The following is a 21,795-nucleotide window of genomic DNA, read 5'->3' on the forward strand; positions in this document are numbered from 1 at the left end:
GTATTGGGGCACCATTGCCTGGGCAAAAACTATATCAGGAAATGGGAATTTTTACATAATAATTCTACTGCATAGTTTCTGTCACTTGTGCCTGAGGGACTTGAGATACAGACAGGGAAAACATGAAAGCCACATACTTGGGCCTCTGGAAGTTTGATGTGAGAATAGTAACAAATGCAGCAGTAAGCTGAAAATACAGAGTGTGAGAGACTGGCTTTTAAATAAATTTGTAGTTCACTCCTAGGAGGTGCAGCATGTCCAGGCATTGATTGACATGGCACTGGCATAGTGAAATCTATTACACTGTTTATCTACAGGTTTCAGAGGTCCGAGAGGAGGAGCTGCCCCTGGGTCCCTGTTACACCTCTGGGTCCTGTTTGGGGGCTGCTCCACGGGCCCTGTCACACACTGGGTCCTGTTTGGGCCCTGGTGTCTCTCAGCAGGAGCTGCTCTGCCACGGGCCCTGTCACACACTGGGTCCGGTTTGGGGGCTGGTGTCTGACAGCAGGAGCTGCCCCTGGGTCCCTGTCACACCTCTGGGTCCTGTTTGGGGGCTGGTGTCTGACAGCAGGGGCTGCTCTGCCACGGGCCCTGTCACACACTGGGTCCTGTTTAGGGGCTGCTCCACGGGCCCTGTCCCACACTGGGCCCTGTTTGGGCCCTGGTGTCTCTCTGCAGGAGCTGCTCTGCCACGGGCCCTGTCACACACTGGGTCCTGTTTGGGGGCTGCTCCACGGGCCCTGTCACACACTGGGTCCTGTTTGGGGGCTGCTCCACGGGCCCTGTCACACACTGGGCCCTGTTTGGGGGCTGCTCCACGGGCCCTGTCACACACTGGGCCCTGTTTGGGCCCTGGTGTCTCTCTGCAGGAGCTGCTCTGCCATGGGCTCAGTGCCCCCAGCCTGCAGAGCCCCTGGGTGGGCAGGCCCTGCTGCCCAGGTCCCACACAGCAGGGATGTCTCTGTGATGGTCACAGCACTCTGTCCTGATCCCCCTGCTTGCTCTGGGGTGTGTGGGTGCTGACTGGCCTCCCTCAGCTGCAAACCTTGACCTGTCTGCAATCTGTTTTGCTCAGTTTGGGTGAAGTTTTACAATTTTTATCAAAGTGTTCTCCGAGGTCCTGATGGTTTTCAGAGTTGGCCAGGAAATGTGGTTTCTGACCTTTGTTTGCTGTTGCAAGCTTTTTTTAAGGAAAAATTATAAACCATACATACTGTATAATGTAATCTAATATTAATTTTAAATAGCACATAGAAGTGTGTGTGCCAGTATTTGACAGAAGTACTTGGATCTGGGAGCAGACTTCTTCTCTTCAGTCTAGGGTCATGAGATGGTACATAAGGTGTCACTAAGAAGGATGGGGACAAACATTTCAGCAGTGCTTGTTGTGGTGGGCCAAGGGGAGGTGGTTTGAAACTGAAAGAGGGTCTATTTACATTAAATGTAGGAAGCGTTTTACACTGGGGGTGGGCAGGCCCTGGCACAGGTGCCCAGAGCAGCTGTGGCTGCCCCTGGATCCCTGGCAGTGCCCCAGGCCAGGCTGGACAGGGCTGGGAGCACCTGGGACAGGGGAAGGTGTCCCTGCCCATGGCAGGGTGAGACTGGATGAACTCTAAGATCCCTTCCAACCCAAAGTATTCTGTGATTTTTCTAGAGGGGCCATAAGCATATTCTTATCAGCTTGAAATATCTTGAAGTGCATTTGAATTGTAGAAAAGTGTTTTTCAAGTTTTTATTACGTTAAAGAACAGACTGTTCTTTGGAAAGAAAGGCAAATGAATGATCTGGTGCTAGGTTAGTTTTTGTGGGACTGAGGTAAAAAGCCTTTTAAGGTTCACCTAAAATAAACTCCTGTTAAATGTAAATAGTATATGTCATTCTTAGAAGATTTGTGGAGGAAATTAGGGAGAGTTTGCGTTGCCCTCTCTGTCGCTCGGCTCTGCCATGCACCCACTGCTCCTCAATTTGCAGTGCTCTCTGTTTACCGTGGCCAAATGAGTGCTCTGTGCGTTTCCAAATTTACAGTAATTTGGTCCCTCACATAATGTTCTCTGCTTAAATGTTTAGTAATTAGTAGAAACCAGGTAGAGTGGTTTTGTCTGACTCATTTTAGATCTGCTTGAGGATGTTTATTTTTCAAGCTGCTGCAAATACGGTGTTTTTGTTTTCCAGCTTTATTTTTTTAACTTGTGTGTATCCTTCGTGCAGTGTTTTTCCTCTCCTTTCCCCACAGTTCTGGTGTATCCACCTACCCAAAAGGTCTATAAATAAACTTGAATGCTGTGTAGAATTGTTTTGTTCTAAGCAGCAGCTGTTTGGCCTCTGCGTATCCATGCCCGGAGTGCTGGGGACATCCAGTGGCTGCAAAACACTTCATGGCAATGTTTTGCAAGAGTGCAATAAAATGCTCGATGATAATCCCTTGGGAGGTACCGGGCCTGTCTGTGGCCCCTGGGGCTGGTTTTGCTGGCAGGGCTGGAGCTGACCCCGTTGGTCTTTGGACAGTTGTGCCCTTGGCTCCTCTTTGCCAAGCCCTCTGACGGGGTCGCTGCTGCCGGGGGCCTTGGGCGTGTGCCGCCGCAGCCGAAGGGGACCTGACAGTGCCTTGTTTTGGTGTCCTTCAGGCCTGGCAGTGATGCATTCCCAGAGCACGAACCAGCTGGATGTGGGGAACAACCCCCGTGTGGGCACCAAGCGCTACATGGCCCCCGAGGTGCTGGACGAGTCCATCCAGGCCGACTGCTTCGACTCCTACAAGCGCGTGGACATCTGGGCCTTCGGGCTGGTGCTCTGGGAGGTGGCCAGGCGCATGGTCAGCAACGGTGAGTGTGAGTGCTGGGCTGCCTGGGCCCTGGAGAGCCACGGGCTGGTGCACAGCCAGGCACCTGCAACGGGCTGGGCACCACGGGGCTTTATCCCCGAAACGCTGGGCAGGCCCTGGCCGTGCTGGGGGCAGTGAGGATCCTGCTGCCACGCCTGTCAAGGCAGAGAACAGAGTCCCCTGCTCGTTCCAAGGCCTGGTGGGACAGAATTCATATCAAATAGCTAAGTTAAAGTTTTAGATCACAAGGTCTCTGTCCTTCTTCCTTGTGTCATTAAACCATAGTGGATGTTTGTAGGTGTCTGTTTCTCATGACAAACCCTAACAGACAGAAAGGAAGGCAGTGCAGAAGGTATCAGAATTCAGGACTGCTTTTGCTTTGCCAAGCTGGAAAGTAGCACTGGTCTGTGCACAGGTGCAGTTCTGGCACTGGACACAGGTACTGCTGCAGCAGCTGCAGCTCACAAAGGCTTTACCTGAGTTGCTCTTGAACAGGAAATGGTGGATGGTGCTGGCAGCTTCACCAGGTTGGTATGGAGCTCATGGGACTGCAGACCTACCTGCTTATAGGTGCATGCTCTGGAATTTTGATTCTGAGTGAGCCCAGTGCCACCATGGACACACTTGAGGTGATGCAGATCTGTGCCTGCATTGGTCACATCAGGACAGCTGAAGTTTCGGGTGCTGGTGACACTAATTACACAGAACCAGTTGCTCTGTACTCCTGGCTGTTGCTGTAAGTAATTCCATGCCCTTGCACTGGTTGGGATGGAGTGAACATCTTCCCTGGCCCCTGTGTGTTGGGCTGTGTGGGAATCATTGCTGGTCACTCTGATAACCCTGTTTGCTTTGCAGGGAGACTTTGGCATTGGGAGTGAGCCTGCAGGAGCAAGGCAGGGTGGTGTCTTGGGGGGCCACAGGCACTCATCAGCTCCCTGTGCTCTCTTGGACTCGGGCACAGCCTTCCAGTGACTCAGCCTGATTTAGTGCTTCAGCTCACAGAGACCTTGAAGTTGTTCTAACATGACTACAGAGTCTTGTAGTTCTTAATTTTTATTTATTTATTCTAATTTATTTTTTATTTTTACGTTTAAAAACTTACCCAATGATCTTCCAGTGACACGGTGGTTCTTGGTATTTTCTTGTTTAGTATGAGGAGGAAAATGTGGTAAGAAACTCCTTTGGCACTTGTGTGTTGTCTGTGTGCTGCAGCAGGAGCCAGCCAGCATTTTCTTTGTACTCAGAATGTGATTTCAGTCCCCAAAGCTGAGTTTGCCTCTCTTCAAATGGAGCAGTGCTGGTTCCCTGGAGGTGTCCCCTGCTCTTGGAATGTGCTCCCTTGGTTCAGCACTTACCTGGTGCCTGGTGCTCACAGCTCACATCCTTGGGAGTTGCCATGGTCGTTCCCAGGGCTGTGCTCTTGTTCCACAGTGACACCAGAAGCTCAGAGGTGTTCCTCCTGCTCAGAGGAACCCTGGTGTGTGGTCGTTGTTCCCTGTGCGAGGCTGGAGCTGCTGCTGTGCTTTGTGTTGGGTTCAGCAGTGAGATTTGTGCATGCACAGGACAAGCTGGGCTGAAAGTCAGCTCAGGGCCATGGACATGTCCCAGGGCTGGAGCCCCTGTGCTCAGGAGCCAGGCTGGGAGGGCTGGGAATGCTCCCCTGGAGCAGGGAAGGCTCCAGGCAGAGCTCAGAGCCCCTGGCAGGGCCCGAAGGGGCTCCAGGAGAGCTGAGAGGGACTGGGGACAAGGGATGGAGGGACAGAACACAGGGAATGGCTCCCAGTGCCAGAGGGCAGGCATGGATGGGACACTGGGAACTGGGAATTCCTGGCTGGGCTGGGATTGCCAGAGCAGCTGTGGCTGCCCCTGGATCCCTGGCAGTGCCCAAGGCCAGGCTGGAGCAGCTGGGACAGTGGGAGTGTCCCTGCCATGGCAGGGTGAGACTGGATGGGCTTTAAGGTTCCTTCCCTCTCAGTCCATTCTGGGAGTCTATGAAGTAACAAGGAGTGGAGGTAAGAAGCCACTGCAGTACCTGTGAGTTGTAGGTGATTGCAGAGCAGAAAGGCAGCGGCCCCAGCAGAGCAGGAGGGTGTGCTGGGAGTGACAGCAGTCACCTCCAGGCTGTGCAGAGTGCCCGGGCTGGGGGCTGTGCCCGGGCTGTGGGCTGTGCCCGGGCTGTGGGCTGTGCCCAGGCTGTGGGCTGTGCCCGGGCTGTGGGCTGTGCCCAGGCTGTGCCCGGGCTGTGCTGTGGGCTGTGCCCAGGCTGTGGGCTGTGCCCGGGCTGTGCTGTGGGCTGTGCCCAGGCTGTGCTGTGGGCTGTGCCCGGGCTGTGCTGTGGGCTGTGCCCAGGCTGTGGGCTGTGCCCGGGCTGTGCTGTGGGCTGTGCCCGGGCTGTGGGCTGTGCCCAGGCTGTGGGCTGTGCCCAGGCTGTGCCCGGGCTGTGGGCTGTGCCCAGGCTGTGCTGTGGGCTGTGCCCAGGCTGTGCTGTGGGCTGTGCCCAGGCTGTGCTGTGGGCTGTGCCCAGGCTGTGGGCTGTGCCCGGGCTGTGCTGTGGGCTGTGCCCGGGCTGTGGGCTGTGCCCGGGCTGTGCTGTGGGCTGTGCCCAGGCTGTGGGCTGTGCCCGGGCTGTGCTGTGGGCTGTGCCCGGGCTGTGGGCTGTGCCCGGGCTGTGGGCTGTGCCCAGGCTGTGCCCGGGCTGTGGGCTGTGCCCGGGCTGTGGGCTGTGCCCAGGCTGTGCTGTGGGCTGTGCCCAGGCTGTGCTGTGGGCTGTGCCCAGGCTGTGGGCTGTGCCCGGGCTGTGCTGTGGGCTGTGCCCGGGCTGTGGGCTGTGCCCGGGCTGTGCTGTGGGCTGTGCCCAGGCTGTGGGCTGTGCCCGGGCTGTGCTGTGGGCTGTGCCCGGGCTGTGGGCTGTGCCCGGGCTGTGGGCTGTGCCCGGGCTGTGGGCTGTGCCCAGGCTGTGCCCAGGCTGTGCCCGGGCTGTGGGCTGTGCCCGGGCTGTGGGCTGTCCCCAGGCTGTGCCTGGGCTGTGCTGTGGGCTGTGCCCGGGCTGTGGGCTGTGCCCAGGCTGTGCCCAGGCTGTGCCCGGGCTGTGGGCTGTGCCCGGGCTGTGGGCTGTGCCCAGGCTGTGCCTGGGCTGTGCTGTGGGCTGTGCCCGGGCTGTGGGCTGTGCCCAGGCTGTGCTGGGCAGCCGGTGTCCCCGGCAGCGGCGAGGGCAGCGTGTCACGGGGCAGGGACGCACTGTGGGACAGAGGTTGAGTGGCCCCAGCACCGCTGAGCGCTCCCGCCAGGCTGGACAGAGCTCAGGGACTCCACGGGCAGCACTGGAGCAAAGGCCAGCCTGCTCCCTTTGTCTTCAGCACTGCGTGTCTGTGCAGCAGCCAGCTCTGTGCCCTGGGCTTGGGAAAGAGCGCATGACAATAGTGAATGAGAGCCAGAAGAGAGAAAGTTCATCTGGGATATCCTCGTGCCCCGGGAGTGTGTTCAGAGCTCCGTGACAGCCGGATTTGGGTGTTGGTCTCTGCCAGGCCCTGGCCTTACCTGCAGGACAGGTGTGGCAGCAGGGGCACGCAGGGGGGTGTGTTCATGAGATCTCACAGTAAAGTGGATTCCTAAGATAGGAATTCAGGCCAGCAGGTGATGTTTGGTAGCTGCAGTTGGGAAGTGCTCTGAGCAGGAGGGTGGGTGATGCTGCTTTACACAGCACATGTCACTTGTCCTGTGTCCATGTCAGAATAGCACAGGCAGACTGCAGGCTGGGAACTTGCTGGGGTAGCCACGTCTCCAAATTGCCCCACTGTTCTCCAAGGTGCTTGTAATCTTCTGTTTCCCTTTTACACCCTTTTACAGTCTTTTGCAGAGTATGCACTGAATATCTATGGGACTTTGATCTTCATCTCCAATGGAACAGGAAAACTAAAATACAACTGCTGTAGGAAAGATTGAGAACCTCTTTTCAGTTTCAGGGTATCCAAAGCAGCAGAGATTCTTCTGGATTTCATGTCTGGCTGTGGGACAGCAGATTTCAGTCTGTGGAATTTCTGTCAGCAGCAGCTATTTGATGTTCCTGCTGGACACAGAGGGCCTCATTAGCTCCGGCTTTTTCCACACTGCTGACCCAGATGCCTGTCTTTGAACGCCAGTTTGTAAATGGGCTCCCTGCAGAGGGTTGGTGAGCCTGGTGCAGTGAGGAGTCAGGGATGTGCCCGTGTGTCCTGGGGAGCAGGCAGAGGGGCTCCAGCCTGGCAGTGTTCTGTGCGCGGGTGACAGGCTGGGGCAGCGCACACAGCTCTGGTTTCAGTGCCAAAGCCCAGGACATGGCCAGGGTGTGGGTTTAAGACCAGGCTGGATGGGGCTTGGAGCAGCCTGGGACAGTGGAAGGTGTCCCTGCCTATGGCAGGGGTGGAATGAGATGGGCTGGAGGGTCCCTCCAACCCAAACCAGTTTGTGATTTTATGAAGATGTATTGAACTCCTGACTGCCACAGGCTCTTGGGTGTTTGGTTTTGTGATGGCATGTGGTGCCAGTTACCCTGGGGATTTTACTGTTTTCATAGCAGGGAATGAAATGGTTTGAAGCACCAGCTTGAGGGTCTGTGGATGCTGACATGCTTATTGGACTCTTTCAGGAATTACAGAAGCACAAAGTGTGTGTTGAGCCTGTTAGAAACCCCAGTGCAGACCTTACATTTTTCCATCTGTAGGAATCCCAGTTTTTGGTAGGCAGGAAAGCTACATGCATGGCCTTTTGGCAAGGGATTTACTTCTCCTTTCAGCTCCAGCATCTGCAAAGTGGGTATAGCCCATACTTTGTGGACTTGCAATATGAGCCAATTAATTAACATTTTGAGTAGGAAAAGCTGTTCTTGGGGCAGTGAGGGCTGTTCTGTTGTTTGGAGGCTGCATGACACTGTAGGGTTGAGTTCTAAAGGATTTTTGTGCTCTTGGGTGGGTTTTGTGTTCCCTCTGTCCCTGCAGAAGTGCTGTTCACTGTCACACTCATTGAGTGATGTCTGTTTGTGTCTCACCAGGAATCGTGGAAGACTACAAGCCACCCTTTTATGACTTGGTTCCGAACGACCCCAGTTTTGAAGACATGAGGAAAGTGGTCTGTGTGGATCAGCAGAGGCCCAACATTCCCAACAGATGGTTCTCAGACCCGGTCAGTGTGTGCTGGTCTCTGTGTCATTGCCACTGCCTGGGGAGGATCTCGGTGGCCTCGTCAGCAGTGTCACCTGGGCAGGGTGGGATGTGCTGCCTGGCATGGGGAGCACTGAGCAAACTGACAGCTGCCAGGTCTGAGCCACCCACAGACTGGCCTTTTAGCAACATGATTTACAAAAATCCTTACAGCTGCTTTTCCCAGTGGCTGTTCTCCCTCCGAGGGGAGGTGAAGGGGAGAGAAGCTGGTCCAGGGCTTTCTGTGGCTTACAAGCACACACAACAGAATGCTGGCCTTTCCTGCCTACAAGGTAGGAGCTGCTGCTCTTTTTGAAAGACTGATGCTCAGGTTAATTTTTCTTCATCAGTATCAGTCTGACCTCTCCAGGCTGCCCTTGGAGCTGTGGAAGTCAGTTTGAAATCTGTAGGGCTGGGCAGGCAGAGTGCCCATCTGTGAGGTTTGGGTGTGGAGCTGTGCCCTGTGCTGGGAGCCCAGCCAGTTAAATCTTGCTGGGCATGATGAAATCACAGTCAGAACTTCTGTACCTTCTCAGCTGCCTTCATGGGTCTGCAGGAGTTGGTTTCATTGAAGAGAAATTCTGAGTAGTGCTTGCTCAATTAGAAAAAACTACAACACTATAGTCTGAAGTTGCACTAGTTGGTCACTCCAGTCAGCCCATGGGCCAGCTGTGCTCTTGGTTTAATCAAGTTCTCAGACTTACATGTAAGCTCTGTATTTGATAACTAGTGGGAAGCCGTGAAAATGGAGTGTTCATTAGGCAGTGCAACCTCTCTGTGTGGGTGCCTGGCCCCGGCCAGTGCTTCCTTGGCTCGTTATTTGTGAGTGACCGCTGTGCTGTGTGGTTTTGTTCCTCCCCAGACGTTGACGTCCCTTGCCAAGCTGATGAAGGAGTGCTGGTACCAGAACCCCTCAGCCAGACTGACAGCCCTGCGCATCAAAAAGACTTTGACCAAAATTGACAATTCCTTAGACAAACTGAAAGCTGACTGTTGACCCTCTCCTGGCGGTGCTGTCCCGGCAGGAAGGCGCCTGGCTGCCCCGAGGGCGCTGCCCGGGCAGTGCCAGCCTGGTCCCCGTGCTGCTCGAGCAGGAGCCTGGGGACAGCTGGGGACCCGGCACTGCCCGGGCCACCTTGCCTTGGGGACAGCTGGGGACCCGGCACTGCCTGGGCCACCTTGCCTTGGGGACAGCTGGGGACCCGGCACTGCCTGGGCCACCTTGCCTTGGGGACAGCTGGGGACCCGGCACTGCCCGGGCCACCTTGCCTTGGGGACAGCTGGGGACCCGGCACTGCCCGGGCCACCTTGCCTTGGGGACAGCTGGGGACCCGGCACTGCCCGGGCCAGGTGAGCTTGGGGACAGCTGGGGACCTGGCACTGCCTGGGCCACCTTGCCTTGGGGACAGCTGGGGACCCCGCGCTGCCCGGGACGGCGCTGGGACTCAGCCGCACGGGCTGTGCCTGAGCTGGTGGCCTGAAGGAAGACAGAGAAATCCTAAGACAAGATCAGGGCATTAAACAATGGCTTTGAACAGCTTTTTTCTTGTTTCTTTCTTTTTTTTTTTGTTTCCTTTTTTTTCCCTTTTCTTTTATTTTTTATTTTTAATGTTTTATTTTAATTCTCCTAATCACTCCCAAGGTGAACACATGGAAGTGGTAAATTTTAATCAGCAATATTGCCTGTGCTTATCTTCTTTATTGCACTAGGAATTCTTTGCATTCCTTACTTGCACTGTCACTGTTAATTTTAACGACATGACTTGCCAAAAATATGATTGGCTGTATCCTGCATTGATCTATGCCTGAGTAGTAGGAAAAGAATTCGGTAAACTGAAAATGTAACTGTCAGACTTTAGCTGCATTTTACATGTGTACTGATGTTTACAATAATGCTGAACATTAGGAATTTCTTGTTTATCCAAAACTTGCAAATTATTTATTACTAGTGCACTTGCCAGTTTTTTAAACTGTAAAATAAGTGCATAAAGTTAAAGCTTATTTTTATGTGGCCTCTTTCATGATTTCTTACACAGACGTTTTTGTAACACAGTATAACCTGAAACATGAATTGTTTTCTGTATTATCATATTACAACTCGATAGTCACATTTTAAGTGCTTCACATTTGTAGGTGTGTGGTCTGTACCATATTTTCAGTTGGAATATGGAACGTATATATAGCCATTTCCCACAGGACCTTGCGTCTGGCATCTTACTGATCTGGGAAAGGAAGGCAACGGAGGAGTTAACTAGAATATTAGGTCATGAATGCTGTGGGGAAAATGCATTTTATTTCTTCTAAGCTATATAATATGCATTTAAACTCTGCCAGAAAAATAACTATTTTGTTTTAATCTACTTTTTCTATTTAGTAGTTATTTGTATAAATTAAATAGAATGTTTTCAAGTCAAACGTGGGAGTGTTTTAGTTGTGTTACTGCCTGTCAGTGATCAGGTGTCCCTGTGTGGAGCCTGGGCTGTACCTACAGGGTCCTGGGGGCTGCTGGTGCACTTCTGAGGTGCTGAGGCTCCAGAGGGGCAGCAGAGGTGCTGGGCTCTCCCTGGCCATGTCCCTGTGTCCCTGTCCCCCTGTCCCATGGTCAGGATGCCCAGCCCTGGGAGGCAGTTGGCTCAGTGGGCACCAAGGCTTCCCTCTGCCTGCACTCTCCATCCACTGCTCTCCTTCCTTACAGCCCGTGCAGGAGCCCAGGAGTTCCCTCTCACCCTTGGAAAGGAGCTCCTTTATTCATAGCCCGGGACGCCCCAGGTGATCCAAGGCTCTGGGCAGGGATCAGCCTCTCCACAGCTCCTCTCTGGGGTAAAACACTTCCCTGAGGGTCCCTTCAGCACTTGAGGTCTGCCAGGTTCTGCCCTGCTGCCTCTCTGTAACTGCTCCTGCCCAGCCCCGTGCTCCCCGTCCCGTTCCAGCGGGTGCAGTGCCTCGTTCCCAGCGCAGGAGGAGCAGCAGCAGCCAGGTGTGTGGGGCGGGTGCTGCCTGGGGCTGAGACAGCTCTGCAGAGCAGCCTGAGCTGGCACCCACTGCCAAGTCTCTAATTATACGTGATGAGAAAAAACCAGGAAAAGTGGGATTTGGGGAGTTTTTGTCTCAGTTTGTAACAGGCATTGAAATGCCTGGATGTGTTTTGGTTTGGTTTGAATTGGTGTGTGTGTGAGCCCCTGGGCTGGCTGGGACACCGGGAGGGACGGGCTGTCTGTGGCACAGGGGAGCCAGGCTGGGTGCAGCTGTGGAGGGGAGGGCAGCATGCTGGCAGTGGGCACTGCCTGCTGGGACACCTGCCTTTCTCCGACAGCTGGTGGGACAGGCAGCAGGACTCAAACCAGGCGGGAAGCACGGCAGGCTCCTGTGGAGGTGCCTGGGGTGTCTGGACAGGCCAGGGTGGCAGGAGGTGGCACTGCAGAGTGGGGACAGAGGCAGAGGTGGCACTTCAGTGTGCAGTGTGAGTGTGGGTGTGTGGTCAGGTTTTTGGTTGGAGTTTTCGCCTCTCCAGTGTTTTCCAGTGCAGGGCTTGGAGGACAGAGGCAAGCTCTTGTGCTGAGGGTTAGTGACAGCTGTGGCCATGCTGGTGGAAGCTGGGCTGTGTCCCTCCAACCCTGCCGCTCTGAGTCACAGCATCTTACTGGGCATCCTGTTTATACCTGCTCCAGCTGCAGCATCCTCTGCAAAGTGCAGTGTCCTGGAACAGCACTGACCGCGGGCTGGGAGCGGCTCTGGGCTGGGTTTGGGTTTCCAGCCCCAGGTACTGGCTGTCAGCTCTGCTGGGGCTGCTTGGGGTGCTGCAGGGTACGGGGCCTGCGGCAGGAGCACCACGGTTCTCTCCCTGCCAGGGAGCTGTGCAGAGCCACAAGGTTCCCCCTGAGCCTCCTTTCTCCAGGCTGAGCCCCTTCCCAGCTCCCTCAGCCCTCCTGGGGCTCCATTCACTTCTCTGAACACACAGGGGATAATCGACAAAAGGATAAAACCACAAGCCATAGGAACACCCCAGTAATACTCTCTATCCTGTGTTAGATAAAGGAGATTATCTGGAGAAGCCGCTGGCAGGGTAACAGAGTCTGTCAATGCTGGGAGTCCTGGGCACTCCTGGGTGTGCTGGGCAAGGTCACCCTCGCTGCTGCTGCTCTGAGTGCCTTCTGCATAGCAAAGCATCCAGGGTTTACGTTAAACATATTGCACTTTCACCCCCCTGCTACTGAAGTACTTTTGGTCCATGGACTGGACTATTTGAAGTGTTAGCCAGTGTGTGTGTTGGAACTGGGTTGCTATTTGGCAAATGTGAATCAAGAAAGTGAAGAGGAAGCTAATCATTGGGAGCTATTTCTTAGCAAGTTCTGATCCCTTGATTGGGATAAGTCACGCCCCACTGTGCTGTCCTGATGTGCAGTTACTGCTGAGGACAGTCAGGGTCTGTGCTGCCCAAGCCAGCAGGAGCAGCTGGGCTCCCCTTGGGAGCTGGAGTGGGGCAGAGAAGGGAGAACTCAGTGACAGCCAGGGAGTGTTTCCTGTGTGGTTTAACCTCGCCCCCAGGTGCCTGGGCAGCCACAGGAGAGCATCCCTTGCTGGATTTCCCTGGAGCTGTCAGGGCTCGGCAATGGGGGAGATTCCACGTGCAGGGAGCTCCCCAGCCTCCCATGCCACTTTCCAGCCTGTTCATTAATCAGTGTTCCCCTAGTGCCTCCACAAAAATCTAATCTTCTAAAGAGATTTGGAATTCTTATACATAATCTGCTGCAGTGAGGGCGTTGCTGCGTTTATTACTATGGCGATGGCACAGGCAGTTCCTGCCGCAGCTGAATTATTCATGTGTCTGGCGGGTTTGCACTGCACCAGCCAGGACAGAGCTGGGATCAGAGCCCTGCCTGGAAGAAGGGCTCTAATGAGCAGCTCTGCCTGTGGGATTCAGCTGTCCTGCTGCTGGGGACAGTCCCCAGCAGTTACACCAGGGAGACTGGATGGAACCAGGGGTGTGCCTGATTTTGAGGGGTGCAGGAAATGTAGATTTTTGTTTGGATTTCTCTGTTGCCCAGGGAGGCTGTGGCTGCCCCTGGATCCCTGGAAGTGTCCAAGACCAGGTTCAACGGGGTTTGAAGCAGCCTGGTATAGTGGAAGGTGTCCCTGCCATGGCAGAGGAATGGGAATGGGATGGGCCTTCCAATCCAAACCATCGTGTGATTCCATGATTCCATATGCAAAGGTTTGTTACTGACCAGGAATACGGGGCGCTACAAGGTGTCCTGGGGATGGAGAGCTGCTGGGAGCAGCCTGAGGCTGGGCACTCCAGTTAGTGTTACTGTAGGGAAGTCACTGAAGGCTTCCTCCCCTCAGCTGGAACTTCCCTTGTGGGCCTTCTGGGCTGGAATTATCCATCAAAAATCCATATGAAGCCTTCCAGGATTTTATTTACCTGAATTAAACTGTTTTGATAGGGACAGTTGTCTTCCCTGTGAGGCAAAACGTCTGCTGTACAAAGTGCTGGGCCTTGGCGCAGTGGTTGGCACTGGGGAAAGGAAGCAAAGCCATTCCAGGTGCTGTTCCATTTATAGAGAGAATCTCAGGCACAGCATACATTAAAAGACAAGGTCTGTGTGAGAAAAGTAAGTGTTTCATCCAATGTGGAGCTGCTGAGGTACTGTGACAGGTGTACCAGAGTGCAGCTCTGCAGCTCCCATCCCTTCATTGGGGCTCTGCTCTGCCAGGTCTGAGGCTCAGGTGGATTTTAACAATGATCTAACATCAGTAATTACCAATTTGTCTCCAACTGCAGCCCCCCCCCAAGCACTGACCACCTTCTCCAGTGCAGTGACTGTCCACTTCTTCTGTCACCAAACTACCTGATCTCCTAAAATCAACAGCATTCACATTCTGGCATCAGTGTCAGCAGGCCCAGGTCTTGGTTGCTGTGCTAAAATATTATCCTCTCAAAAAATGAAAAGCTGATGCTGTGTTCAGCTTCAACACCTGGATTTTTCTTCTTCCCGTGGGTATCGTGGAGAGATTTTTTAAAGATTTTTTGGGGTGTTTTTTGGTGGCTTTCACAGCATGGAAAAGGCCACGCATACCTTCCTCTCATCCCTGTGTATTGTTCTTCTGTTCAAGCTCAGAGATAAGCCGTGTGTCAACTGTGAAAAACTGTGCCAGAAGGAAATAATACCTAGCAGGGCCAGGGATTTTTTGGTTAAAGACATTAAAACTTGCAGTCAGCTTGCTCTTTGGATCTTAAAAGATGATGACACCCTTAGTGCGCTGCCAGCTGGAGTCAAGGACTTTGCATCGCCCCCGTTCCTCCCCCATGGGTCTCTGCAGCAGTTTTCTCCAATTTTCACCACCCCTTTTCCCAAAATCCTTTTCCCAAGTTTCGTGGCTATTTCAGATTCACAACATGGCTCTCTTTTCACTCTTGGAATGTTCTGGAAAACCTGGAGCCTTACAATGCGATCCCACTTTGGTGCCTGCAGTGATGCTGGCTTGGCTATGTCCTGTGTGCAGTGCAGGGAGCTGGGGACAGCTGTCCTGTCAGTCTGTCGAGTCTCTTGTGAGGAGATTCTGTGGGAATCCAAAACATGTGAGAGCCCCTCTGCACTGGGAGAAGGGACACTGATGCCAGTTAACATAAAAAGGGTGTTTTGCTGTTTCTAATTGTTTGCTGAAGTGAGAGATCCTGCAATTGCGTCTCCTCTGCAAGCACTTGAAAAAAAATTTGCATGGGAAACTTAACTCCACGTTCTCCGTGTTTTTTGCTCTGTTGTATGAGGATCTTGAATTCAAATTAAACCCTTAGGAGAAGGGCTCTGGCCTCTCCCGTGTTCTGACTCAGTGCCTTTGGCCATTCCAGCCGTTCCAGGTGGATGGTTTGGTTTCCCTGTTGCTGTTTCTGGCTAATCTCTCATTGCCCTGGGAGCTGGTTCCAAACTGGGCCGCTGGAGACTTCCCAGTGGAAATCTGGTGTGTTGGGCTTGGGCAGAAGGAATGGCCCTGGATCCCTGCAGTGTCCCAGGCTGGGCTGGCCTTGGAGCCCCCTGGGACAGTGGGAGGTGTCCCTGCCACGGCAGGGGTGGAGCAGGGTGGGCTTTAGGGTCCTTCCAACCCAACTCATTCCATGATGAAATAATTTTTTAACTACACTAATGCTCTTTGAACACTTCTTATGCCTGATGCTCAAATACTCCAAACAGTTCCATTACTGCCTCCTCATCAGAAAGGCCCCCACCCACTGCAATGTGACCTTTCAGGAGATTTATGGGCTACTGTGGGTTTGATTGCAGAGCCACAGGAAGCAGCATCTGGGGAGGGGGGGACCAAAGAATTGTAAAATATTTCTTGGAACAGTCTGGCAATCTTTCACCTCTTGTTCTGGTCGCCACAGCTAACGGTATGATGCTTTTGCCAGAATGTATCATCCTGATCAGAATGTTTTGGTGGTTTTATGGCGTTTCTGGATGAGCAGAGTGTGACTGAGGGAGGGCAAGGCTGCTCTGTAGCCAGGACACTGATGTGGGAGGCAGAGGACCAAGGGGAGGGGTAACTCCTGACCTGCAGCCTGTGCTGGGGAGTTTGTGGATTCCCTTTGGGTGTTTTTGCACAAAATTTCAGTGGATCTTGGTTTTGTCCTGATGTGGAGCAAAACAAATTACGAAACAAAATTCTCGGCTTTTGGCCAACTCTGTAAGTGCTTTCAGTCAGCAGAAGTTTCTCTGGTGGTACCTATTTCCAAAGACTCCTAAATGCTCAGGACAGGCTGTTCCTGTGCCCCACGAGCCATGCCATGCAAACAGCCAAGCTGGGGAGCACATCTGTGTCACCACAGCCTCAAAGCCTGGTGGGGTTTTTTCCCTCCCATCCCTTTGTTGTTCTTGTTGTTCTTCTGGTTTCTGCTGGTGTTTGCTGTGTCAAAGGCTTGAGGAAGATCAGAGGGTGAAGGCTTAGTGATGATGGACAACCAGGACCCAACCCTTCAGGCCCCTGAGTGTGTATATATATATATATATATATATATGTAATATTTTTAATTTATTATATAAAATATGATATAAATATATTTTCTAAAAGCTTTGATTCTTCTCCTTTACAAGTGCAGGAGATACTCTTTTCATTGCTTCTGCAAAGTAAGAGAAAACATGTTCTGTACATTTTCTTTCTTAAACTGAAGAAAAGCTAATTACATAATTCCTACTTTTATGTCTTCCTTTACATAGAAAAGCAGCATAATTCCATGCAGTGAACCCAAACAGAGCGTGAACGAGTTGTATTTGCATTTCCTATGAAGTGCATTGTTTGTAAGCCTTGGGAAGGAGGGGAAGCGAACACGGATGTGCCATGGCCTCGCTGGCCTGGCCTGGCCTGGTCTGGCAGCAGGGTGAGCAGTGCCTGGGTGCTCCGAGGATCCAGTGTTCTCTCTGCTGTTCCCAGAGCCAGCCGGGATCTCCAGGAAAGGAACACGTGGCTTAGCAGGTACTTGGCAAGTGATGGATGGCTGAGCAGGTGCGGACACGGGGAGCCGTGGGCAGGGAGCAGGCACCGGCTCCAGCCTTCCAGAAAGGAAACTGTGGCAGTTTTTCCTCTCTTGTTTTATTGCTCTGACACCCAAACCTTCATATTCTATTAGATCCTGGCAGGTATTTTCTAGCCCCCCTGCAGCATTTCCCGAGCAGTGAGGTGTGCAATATCTGCTGTGCTGTGTTTCAGTGCAATAGAACATCAACCCATAGGGATTGCTGTGTTGGACTTCACTGCTCTAAGATGTTGTAACTCTCATCACAATTAATTGAGGATGGGGTGACATGGAAGTCCTGAGCGTCTTCCGGGGATCTCTTTGAATGAGAATTTTAAAAAGATAAAAGTACAAGAGCAGCTTTTTCTGGTGCTGTTTAACAGCCGCTTGATCCCAATACTTGGGTTTCATCTCTGCTGGGTCTGTGCTGTGGTGGAGGGCAATTTGTTTTCTTGCAAAAGGAATTTAGTCAGATGATTTTTGCTTGTGCAGGTGTAATCACAGAATCCTAGAATGGCTTGGGCTGGCAGGGACCTTAAAGTTTGTCCAGTGCCACCCCCTGCCATGGGCAGGGACACCTCCCACTGTCCCAGCTGCTCCAAGCCCCGGCCAGCCTGCCCTGGAACGCCTCCAGGGATGGAGCAGCCACAGGTGCTCTGGGCAACCCCCGCCAGTGCCTTTTTTCCTAACATCTAATCTAAATCTCTTAGTTCAAACCCATTCAGATACTGCAGAAACGCTGCAAACTGTTCAACACGTTGCTGTTCATGGGTCATTCGGTGCAGCCCGATGGAGAAGGCCGGGGGCAGGTGCCAAAAGGCACCGATGGGGATTTGGCAAAACTCCCAAGATTAAAAATCGTGCTTGTCCCAGGGCCGCTTTTGCGCATCCCTGCGGGCACAAGCCCCGAGGGCGGCGCGGCTGCTGCGCTGAGCGGGGCCGGGGCAGCGGGGCCGGGGCAGCGGGGGCTCGGGGTCGGTCCCCGCGGGGGCTCCGCTCCCGGCGCTGCCCGGGCCCCGCTGCCCGGCCCGGGGGGCGGCGGAGCCGAGCCCGAGCCCGAGCCCTCATCCCCGGCCCGGGGGGCGGGGGTCCGGGCGGGGCCGGCGCGGGCCCCTCCCCGCCACAGCCGCTAAAGCCGCGGGCGGCGGGGCCGGTGAGCGGCACCGGCGGGGGAGCAGCGCCGGCACCGGGAGCGGCACCGGGAGCGGCACCGGCCCTGGCACCGGCACCGGCCCCGGCCCCGGGGCCATGCGGGGCGCGCCCGGCTCCGCGCTGCGGGCGGCGCTGCCGCTGCTGGGCGCCGCCGTGTCCCTCTGCGCAGGTACGGCGGCACCGGGAGCGGCTCTGGGAGCCGGGGAGCGGCACCGGGAGCGGGGGAGCGCGATGGTCGGGGCGCTGCGCTAGAGCCCCGCTTATCCGTTCCGGACCGTGCGCCCGTCGCCGTTCGGGGGTTCGGGCGCTCGGTGCCCCTAATCCCGGCCGCCGTACCGGTAACTGGGTCAGCGGGGACTTACCGGAGCGGAATCCCTGATCCCCGGGGCTTCCCGCGGCATCCCGGCCGCATCCGCCCGGGGCTGCTCGGGGCAGGGCTCGCACGGAGCGGCCCCGGTGCCGGCGGAGGGCCCGTCCCGGTGCCCGGCGCTGCCCGTGCCCCAGCGGAGGCGGCCGGGTCCCCCCGCACAGGTAGCGCAGGTGCTGGGAGAGCTCCCTGCCCTCCGTTGGCCCTTTACAGCCCCAACCCGCGCTGCCTAGCAGCGCTCCGCGAGCCAGCAGTAAGCAGGGCAGCGTAACACAGCATATTTTACAGTTTTGCTGCTAGGTTCGCTGGGTTTCGCCTTTCTCTCCGTGCTTTCACCCGAACAGTTTCTTTGTGTGGTGCTCGTTGGCAGAGAGGGGAGGTCAGAGCCCCGGGTGCGGGAAGGACCGTGCCCCCATCCAGCTGCTGATAGAACCCTGCTTTGGGCAGGGGGGAGGAACTGAGCCCAGCTGTGGGCTGCGATGTGCTTCTGTGTAGTACTGCACATCTGGCAACCTCTGCTCCCTCCTCGGGGTGTAAATCCCGCTCTGTAAGAGCTCTCCTTTTTTCTCTGGAGCTGTGCTGTGTTTGGCGTGCCCCGGGACGGGCAGCCCGGTGTGCCCGAGCCGTGCAGGGTTACCGGCTCCCTCTGGAGAGCCTCCAGAGCGCTCGGGAGCCGCGCTGGGTGCGTTTGTTTGTGAATCAAACCTTGCCCCGCTCTGCTCTCCGCAGGGGCAGTGCAGGCTCCTCTCCTCCTGCCCTGCCCAGAGCCTGGCTCGGGCTGGCTGTGCACAGCCCAGACAGGCAGGTGTGGCAATCGGGGGGACAGGCAGTGTGACTGTCTGCGTGGAAAATTCCTTGTCAGACCCCTCAGATGTGGCTGAGGAGCGCTCAGTGCTGGGGACTCTCTTGTGCAAGCCGTTCCAGCCTTGCCGTGGGTCAGAGCTGTGGGCCTGGCTTATCTCAGCTGCTCCCTGGAGTTTGTACCCTCAGCCCCCACGGGCTGGACCAGCAGGTTCTGCTTCAGCTCTGTGCAAGAGCTGCAGGACACAAAATCCTGCACTCACAGCACTCTGCTGTGTTACTCGTGTCCCATAAAACCTTCCCAAGGATCCCTCGCGTGCTCAAACCCAAAAATGTCCTTTGGCAGCTTGTTCCACCAAAAGCAATTTCCCTGGGTGCTGTAGCCCTTTCCCTGCCCTGTCAATGTTAATTCCAGTGCCTGGACCCAGCTCCTGCCTGCTGGGTTTTGCCTTGGCTGCTGAGCTTTTCCAGAATGGGGATTTTGAGCCTCCAGTATCTTCCTTCCCAAATAATGATACTTGCAAATATTTGTAAAATCATTCCCCAGATGTTTATTTAAGAAATCAAAACTCTGAAACTCTGTGATGTCTCTCATTCAAAGACATTTTCTTCTCAATTCTAGAACAAATACTTTTCCTCTATTTTCTACAACTTTCTAGTTTTTGTCCTGTTTGGCATCAGCCCTTTGTACAGTATATTTATATAGGGAACTTTTCCTCCAACTATTTTCCTTCAGAGCCCTCTCCAGAGGGGGAACTTCTCCAAATTTTTCATTATAGTCCAAAAAGCAGATTTGGTTTTTTTAAGACCAGTCATTGCTCAAAATTCTGGTATTGCCTTCTGAAGAAATGTGTTACACGAGAATCAATTTGTCACTTCCATGGCTGTGCTGGATCTGTCCAGCTGGGCTGAGGATCCCCTGGCCCTGCTGGCCCTGCTGCAGGTGCTGGAGGGCAGGCTGGGCTGCACTGGGGCTCTGGGCTGGGAGCTGCTGCCTCTGCCATGCCTGTGACACCTGCTGAGAGTGCCCAGGCACGGGTGGGGCGGGCTGTGCTCGCTGGGTACACCTGGAGAGGAGAGGAGAGGAGGAGAGGCAAGATTCCTCCCTCCTGCTCCATGGAAGGGTGCTGCCTGTGACACCTGGGCTGCCCAGGGCTTTAGAGTGCCTGTGAAATGCTGAGCACCCGACCCCACTCAGCCTCTAGGTGTGAGCTATGATCCCTTCATAGAACCCTCACACCTCTCCAGAGCTGCCTTTGATGTGACAGCTGAGTTTCTTAATGCCCGATCCCCTTGCTGTCTGTCCTGGAACTCTGCCTGCTTCTCCCGTGCCCTTCTGAGGTGGCTGACAGCGTCTGATCCCGCATGGCAGAGCAGGGCTGCGTCCTCTCCTGTGTCTCTGCTCTCCCCACGAGCTGCAGCTGCAGCATTCCCCAGGGTGGGGACAGCCCTCTGTCCCCAGAGGGTGAGGCTGTGCTGTCCTGCTCGGGCACAGCTCAGCTGTTCTGTGTGATGGTGTCGCTGTCCCTGGCTGGTTGTTCTGTGGGATGTTGCTGTCCCTGGCTGGTTGTTCTGTGTGGTGTCACTGTCCCTGGCTGTTCTGTGTGATGGTGTCGCTGTCCCTGGCTGTTCTGTGTGATGGTGTCGCTGTCCCTGGCTGGTTGTTCTGTGTGGTGTCTGTCCCTGGCTGTTCTGTGTGGTGTCACTGTCCCTGGCTGTTCTGTGTGATGGTGTCGCTGTCCCTGGCTGTTCTGTGTGATGGTGTCGCTGTCCCTGGCTGGTTGTTCTGTGTGGTGTCTGTCCCTGGCTGTTCTGTGTGATGGTGTCGCTGTCCCTGGCTGTTGGTGGCCCAGCACGGGCAGTGATGGAGTCCCCATCCCTGCAGGGACCCACACCCCGTGGCTGTGGCCCTCGGGGACCCAGTGGGTCAGCAGTGACCTCAGCAGAGATGAGGAGCAGTTGGACTCGGTCTCAGAGGCCTTTCCAATCCAAACAATTCTGTGACTCTGTGGTGAAGTTGTTTTGCAATGCTCTGAAGTCAGTCCCACTCGTGCTTTCAGCAGCCCCCGTTACCCACGGCCCCTGCAGCTCCTGGAGCTCCCAGCCCGGCCACGAGAGGCTGAGCTGCTGCTCCTGCCCCAGCCCTGGGGCCACAGCCTGCCAGGTGAGCTGCTGCTCCTGCCCCAGCCCCAAGAGGCTGAGCTGCTGCTCCTGCTGCCCCAGCCCCGAGAGGCTGAGCTGCTGCTCCTGCCCCAGCCCCGAGAGGCTGAGCTGCTGCTCCTGCCCCAGCCCCGAGAGGCTGAGCTGCTGCTCTCTGCCCCAGCCCCGAGAGGCTGAGCTGCTGCTCCTGCCCCAGCCCCGAGAGGCTGAGCTGCTGCTCCTGCCCCAGCCCCGAGAGGCTGAGCTGCTGCTCCTGCCCCAGCCCCGAGAGGCTGAGCTGCTGCTCCTGCCCCAGCCCCGAGAGGCTGAGCTGCTGCTCCTGCCCCAGCCCCGAGAGGCTGAGCTGCTGCTCCTGCCCCAGCCCTGGGGCCACAGCCCGCCAGGTGAGCTGCTGCTCCTGCTGCCCCAGCCATGAGAGGCTGAGCTGCTGCTCCTGCCCCAGCCCGCAGGCTGAGCTGCTGCTCCTGCCCCAGCCCGCAGGCTGAGCTGCTGCTCCTGCTGCCCCAGCCCGCAGGCTGAGCTTCTCTGCCAGCAGAGTTCCTCTGCCGTGGCCAGTTCCCAGCAATTCTGCAGTTGGAGAGCAGGGGCTGTGCCAGACCCACGCCCTCCCATGGCTCCTTTACTGGGACTTCTTGTCCTGGCTCCATCACCAGCACGGGGCTGCACCATGGCAAACAGCCAGGCTGTGATTTTTGGCATCTCCTTTGAGCCCCTTGGTCCCACAGTGAGACTTTTGCCAGTGGGCCCCTTCTGAGCCCGGTCAGTCAGGTCCAGGTGAGTGTCCTGCATCCCTGCCCAGGGATGGAGGTGCCAG

At 55.2% G+C, this 21,795-nt stretch overlaps 1 protein-coding gene across 1 annotated transcript in view; it reads left to right on the top strand.

Annotated features, from left to right (window-relative positions):
- ACVR1 (activin A receptor type 1) overlaps positions 1 to 10,410 on the top strand; it is a 44,614-nt gene extending 34,204 nt beyond the window's left edge. Inside the window, exons 8-10 of the mRNA XM_063161472.1 lie at positions 2,625 to 2,822; positions 7,848 to 7,978; positions 8,858 to 10,410. Of these exons, the coding sequence (XP_063017542.1) occupies positions 2,625 to 2,822; positions 7,848 to 7,978; positions 8,858 to 8,992 (464 nt within the window). The 3' untranslated portion in view covers positions 8,993 to 10,410. The remainder of the gene's footprint in view (positions 1 to 2,624; positions 2,823 to 7,847; positions 7,979 to 8,857) is intronic.
- Positions 10,411 to 21,795: the final 11,385 nt, after the last annotated feature.

Source organism: Melospiza melodia, chromosome 8 (assembly GCF_035770615.1).
Source record: "Melospiza melodia melodia isolate bMelMel2 chromosome 8, bMelMel2.pri, whole genome shotgun sequence".
Taxonomy (NCBI): domain Eukaryota; kingdom Metazoa; phylum Chordata; class Aves; order Passeriformes; family Passerellidae; genus Melospiza; species Melospiza melodia.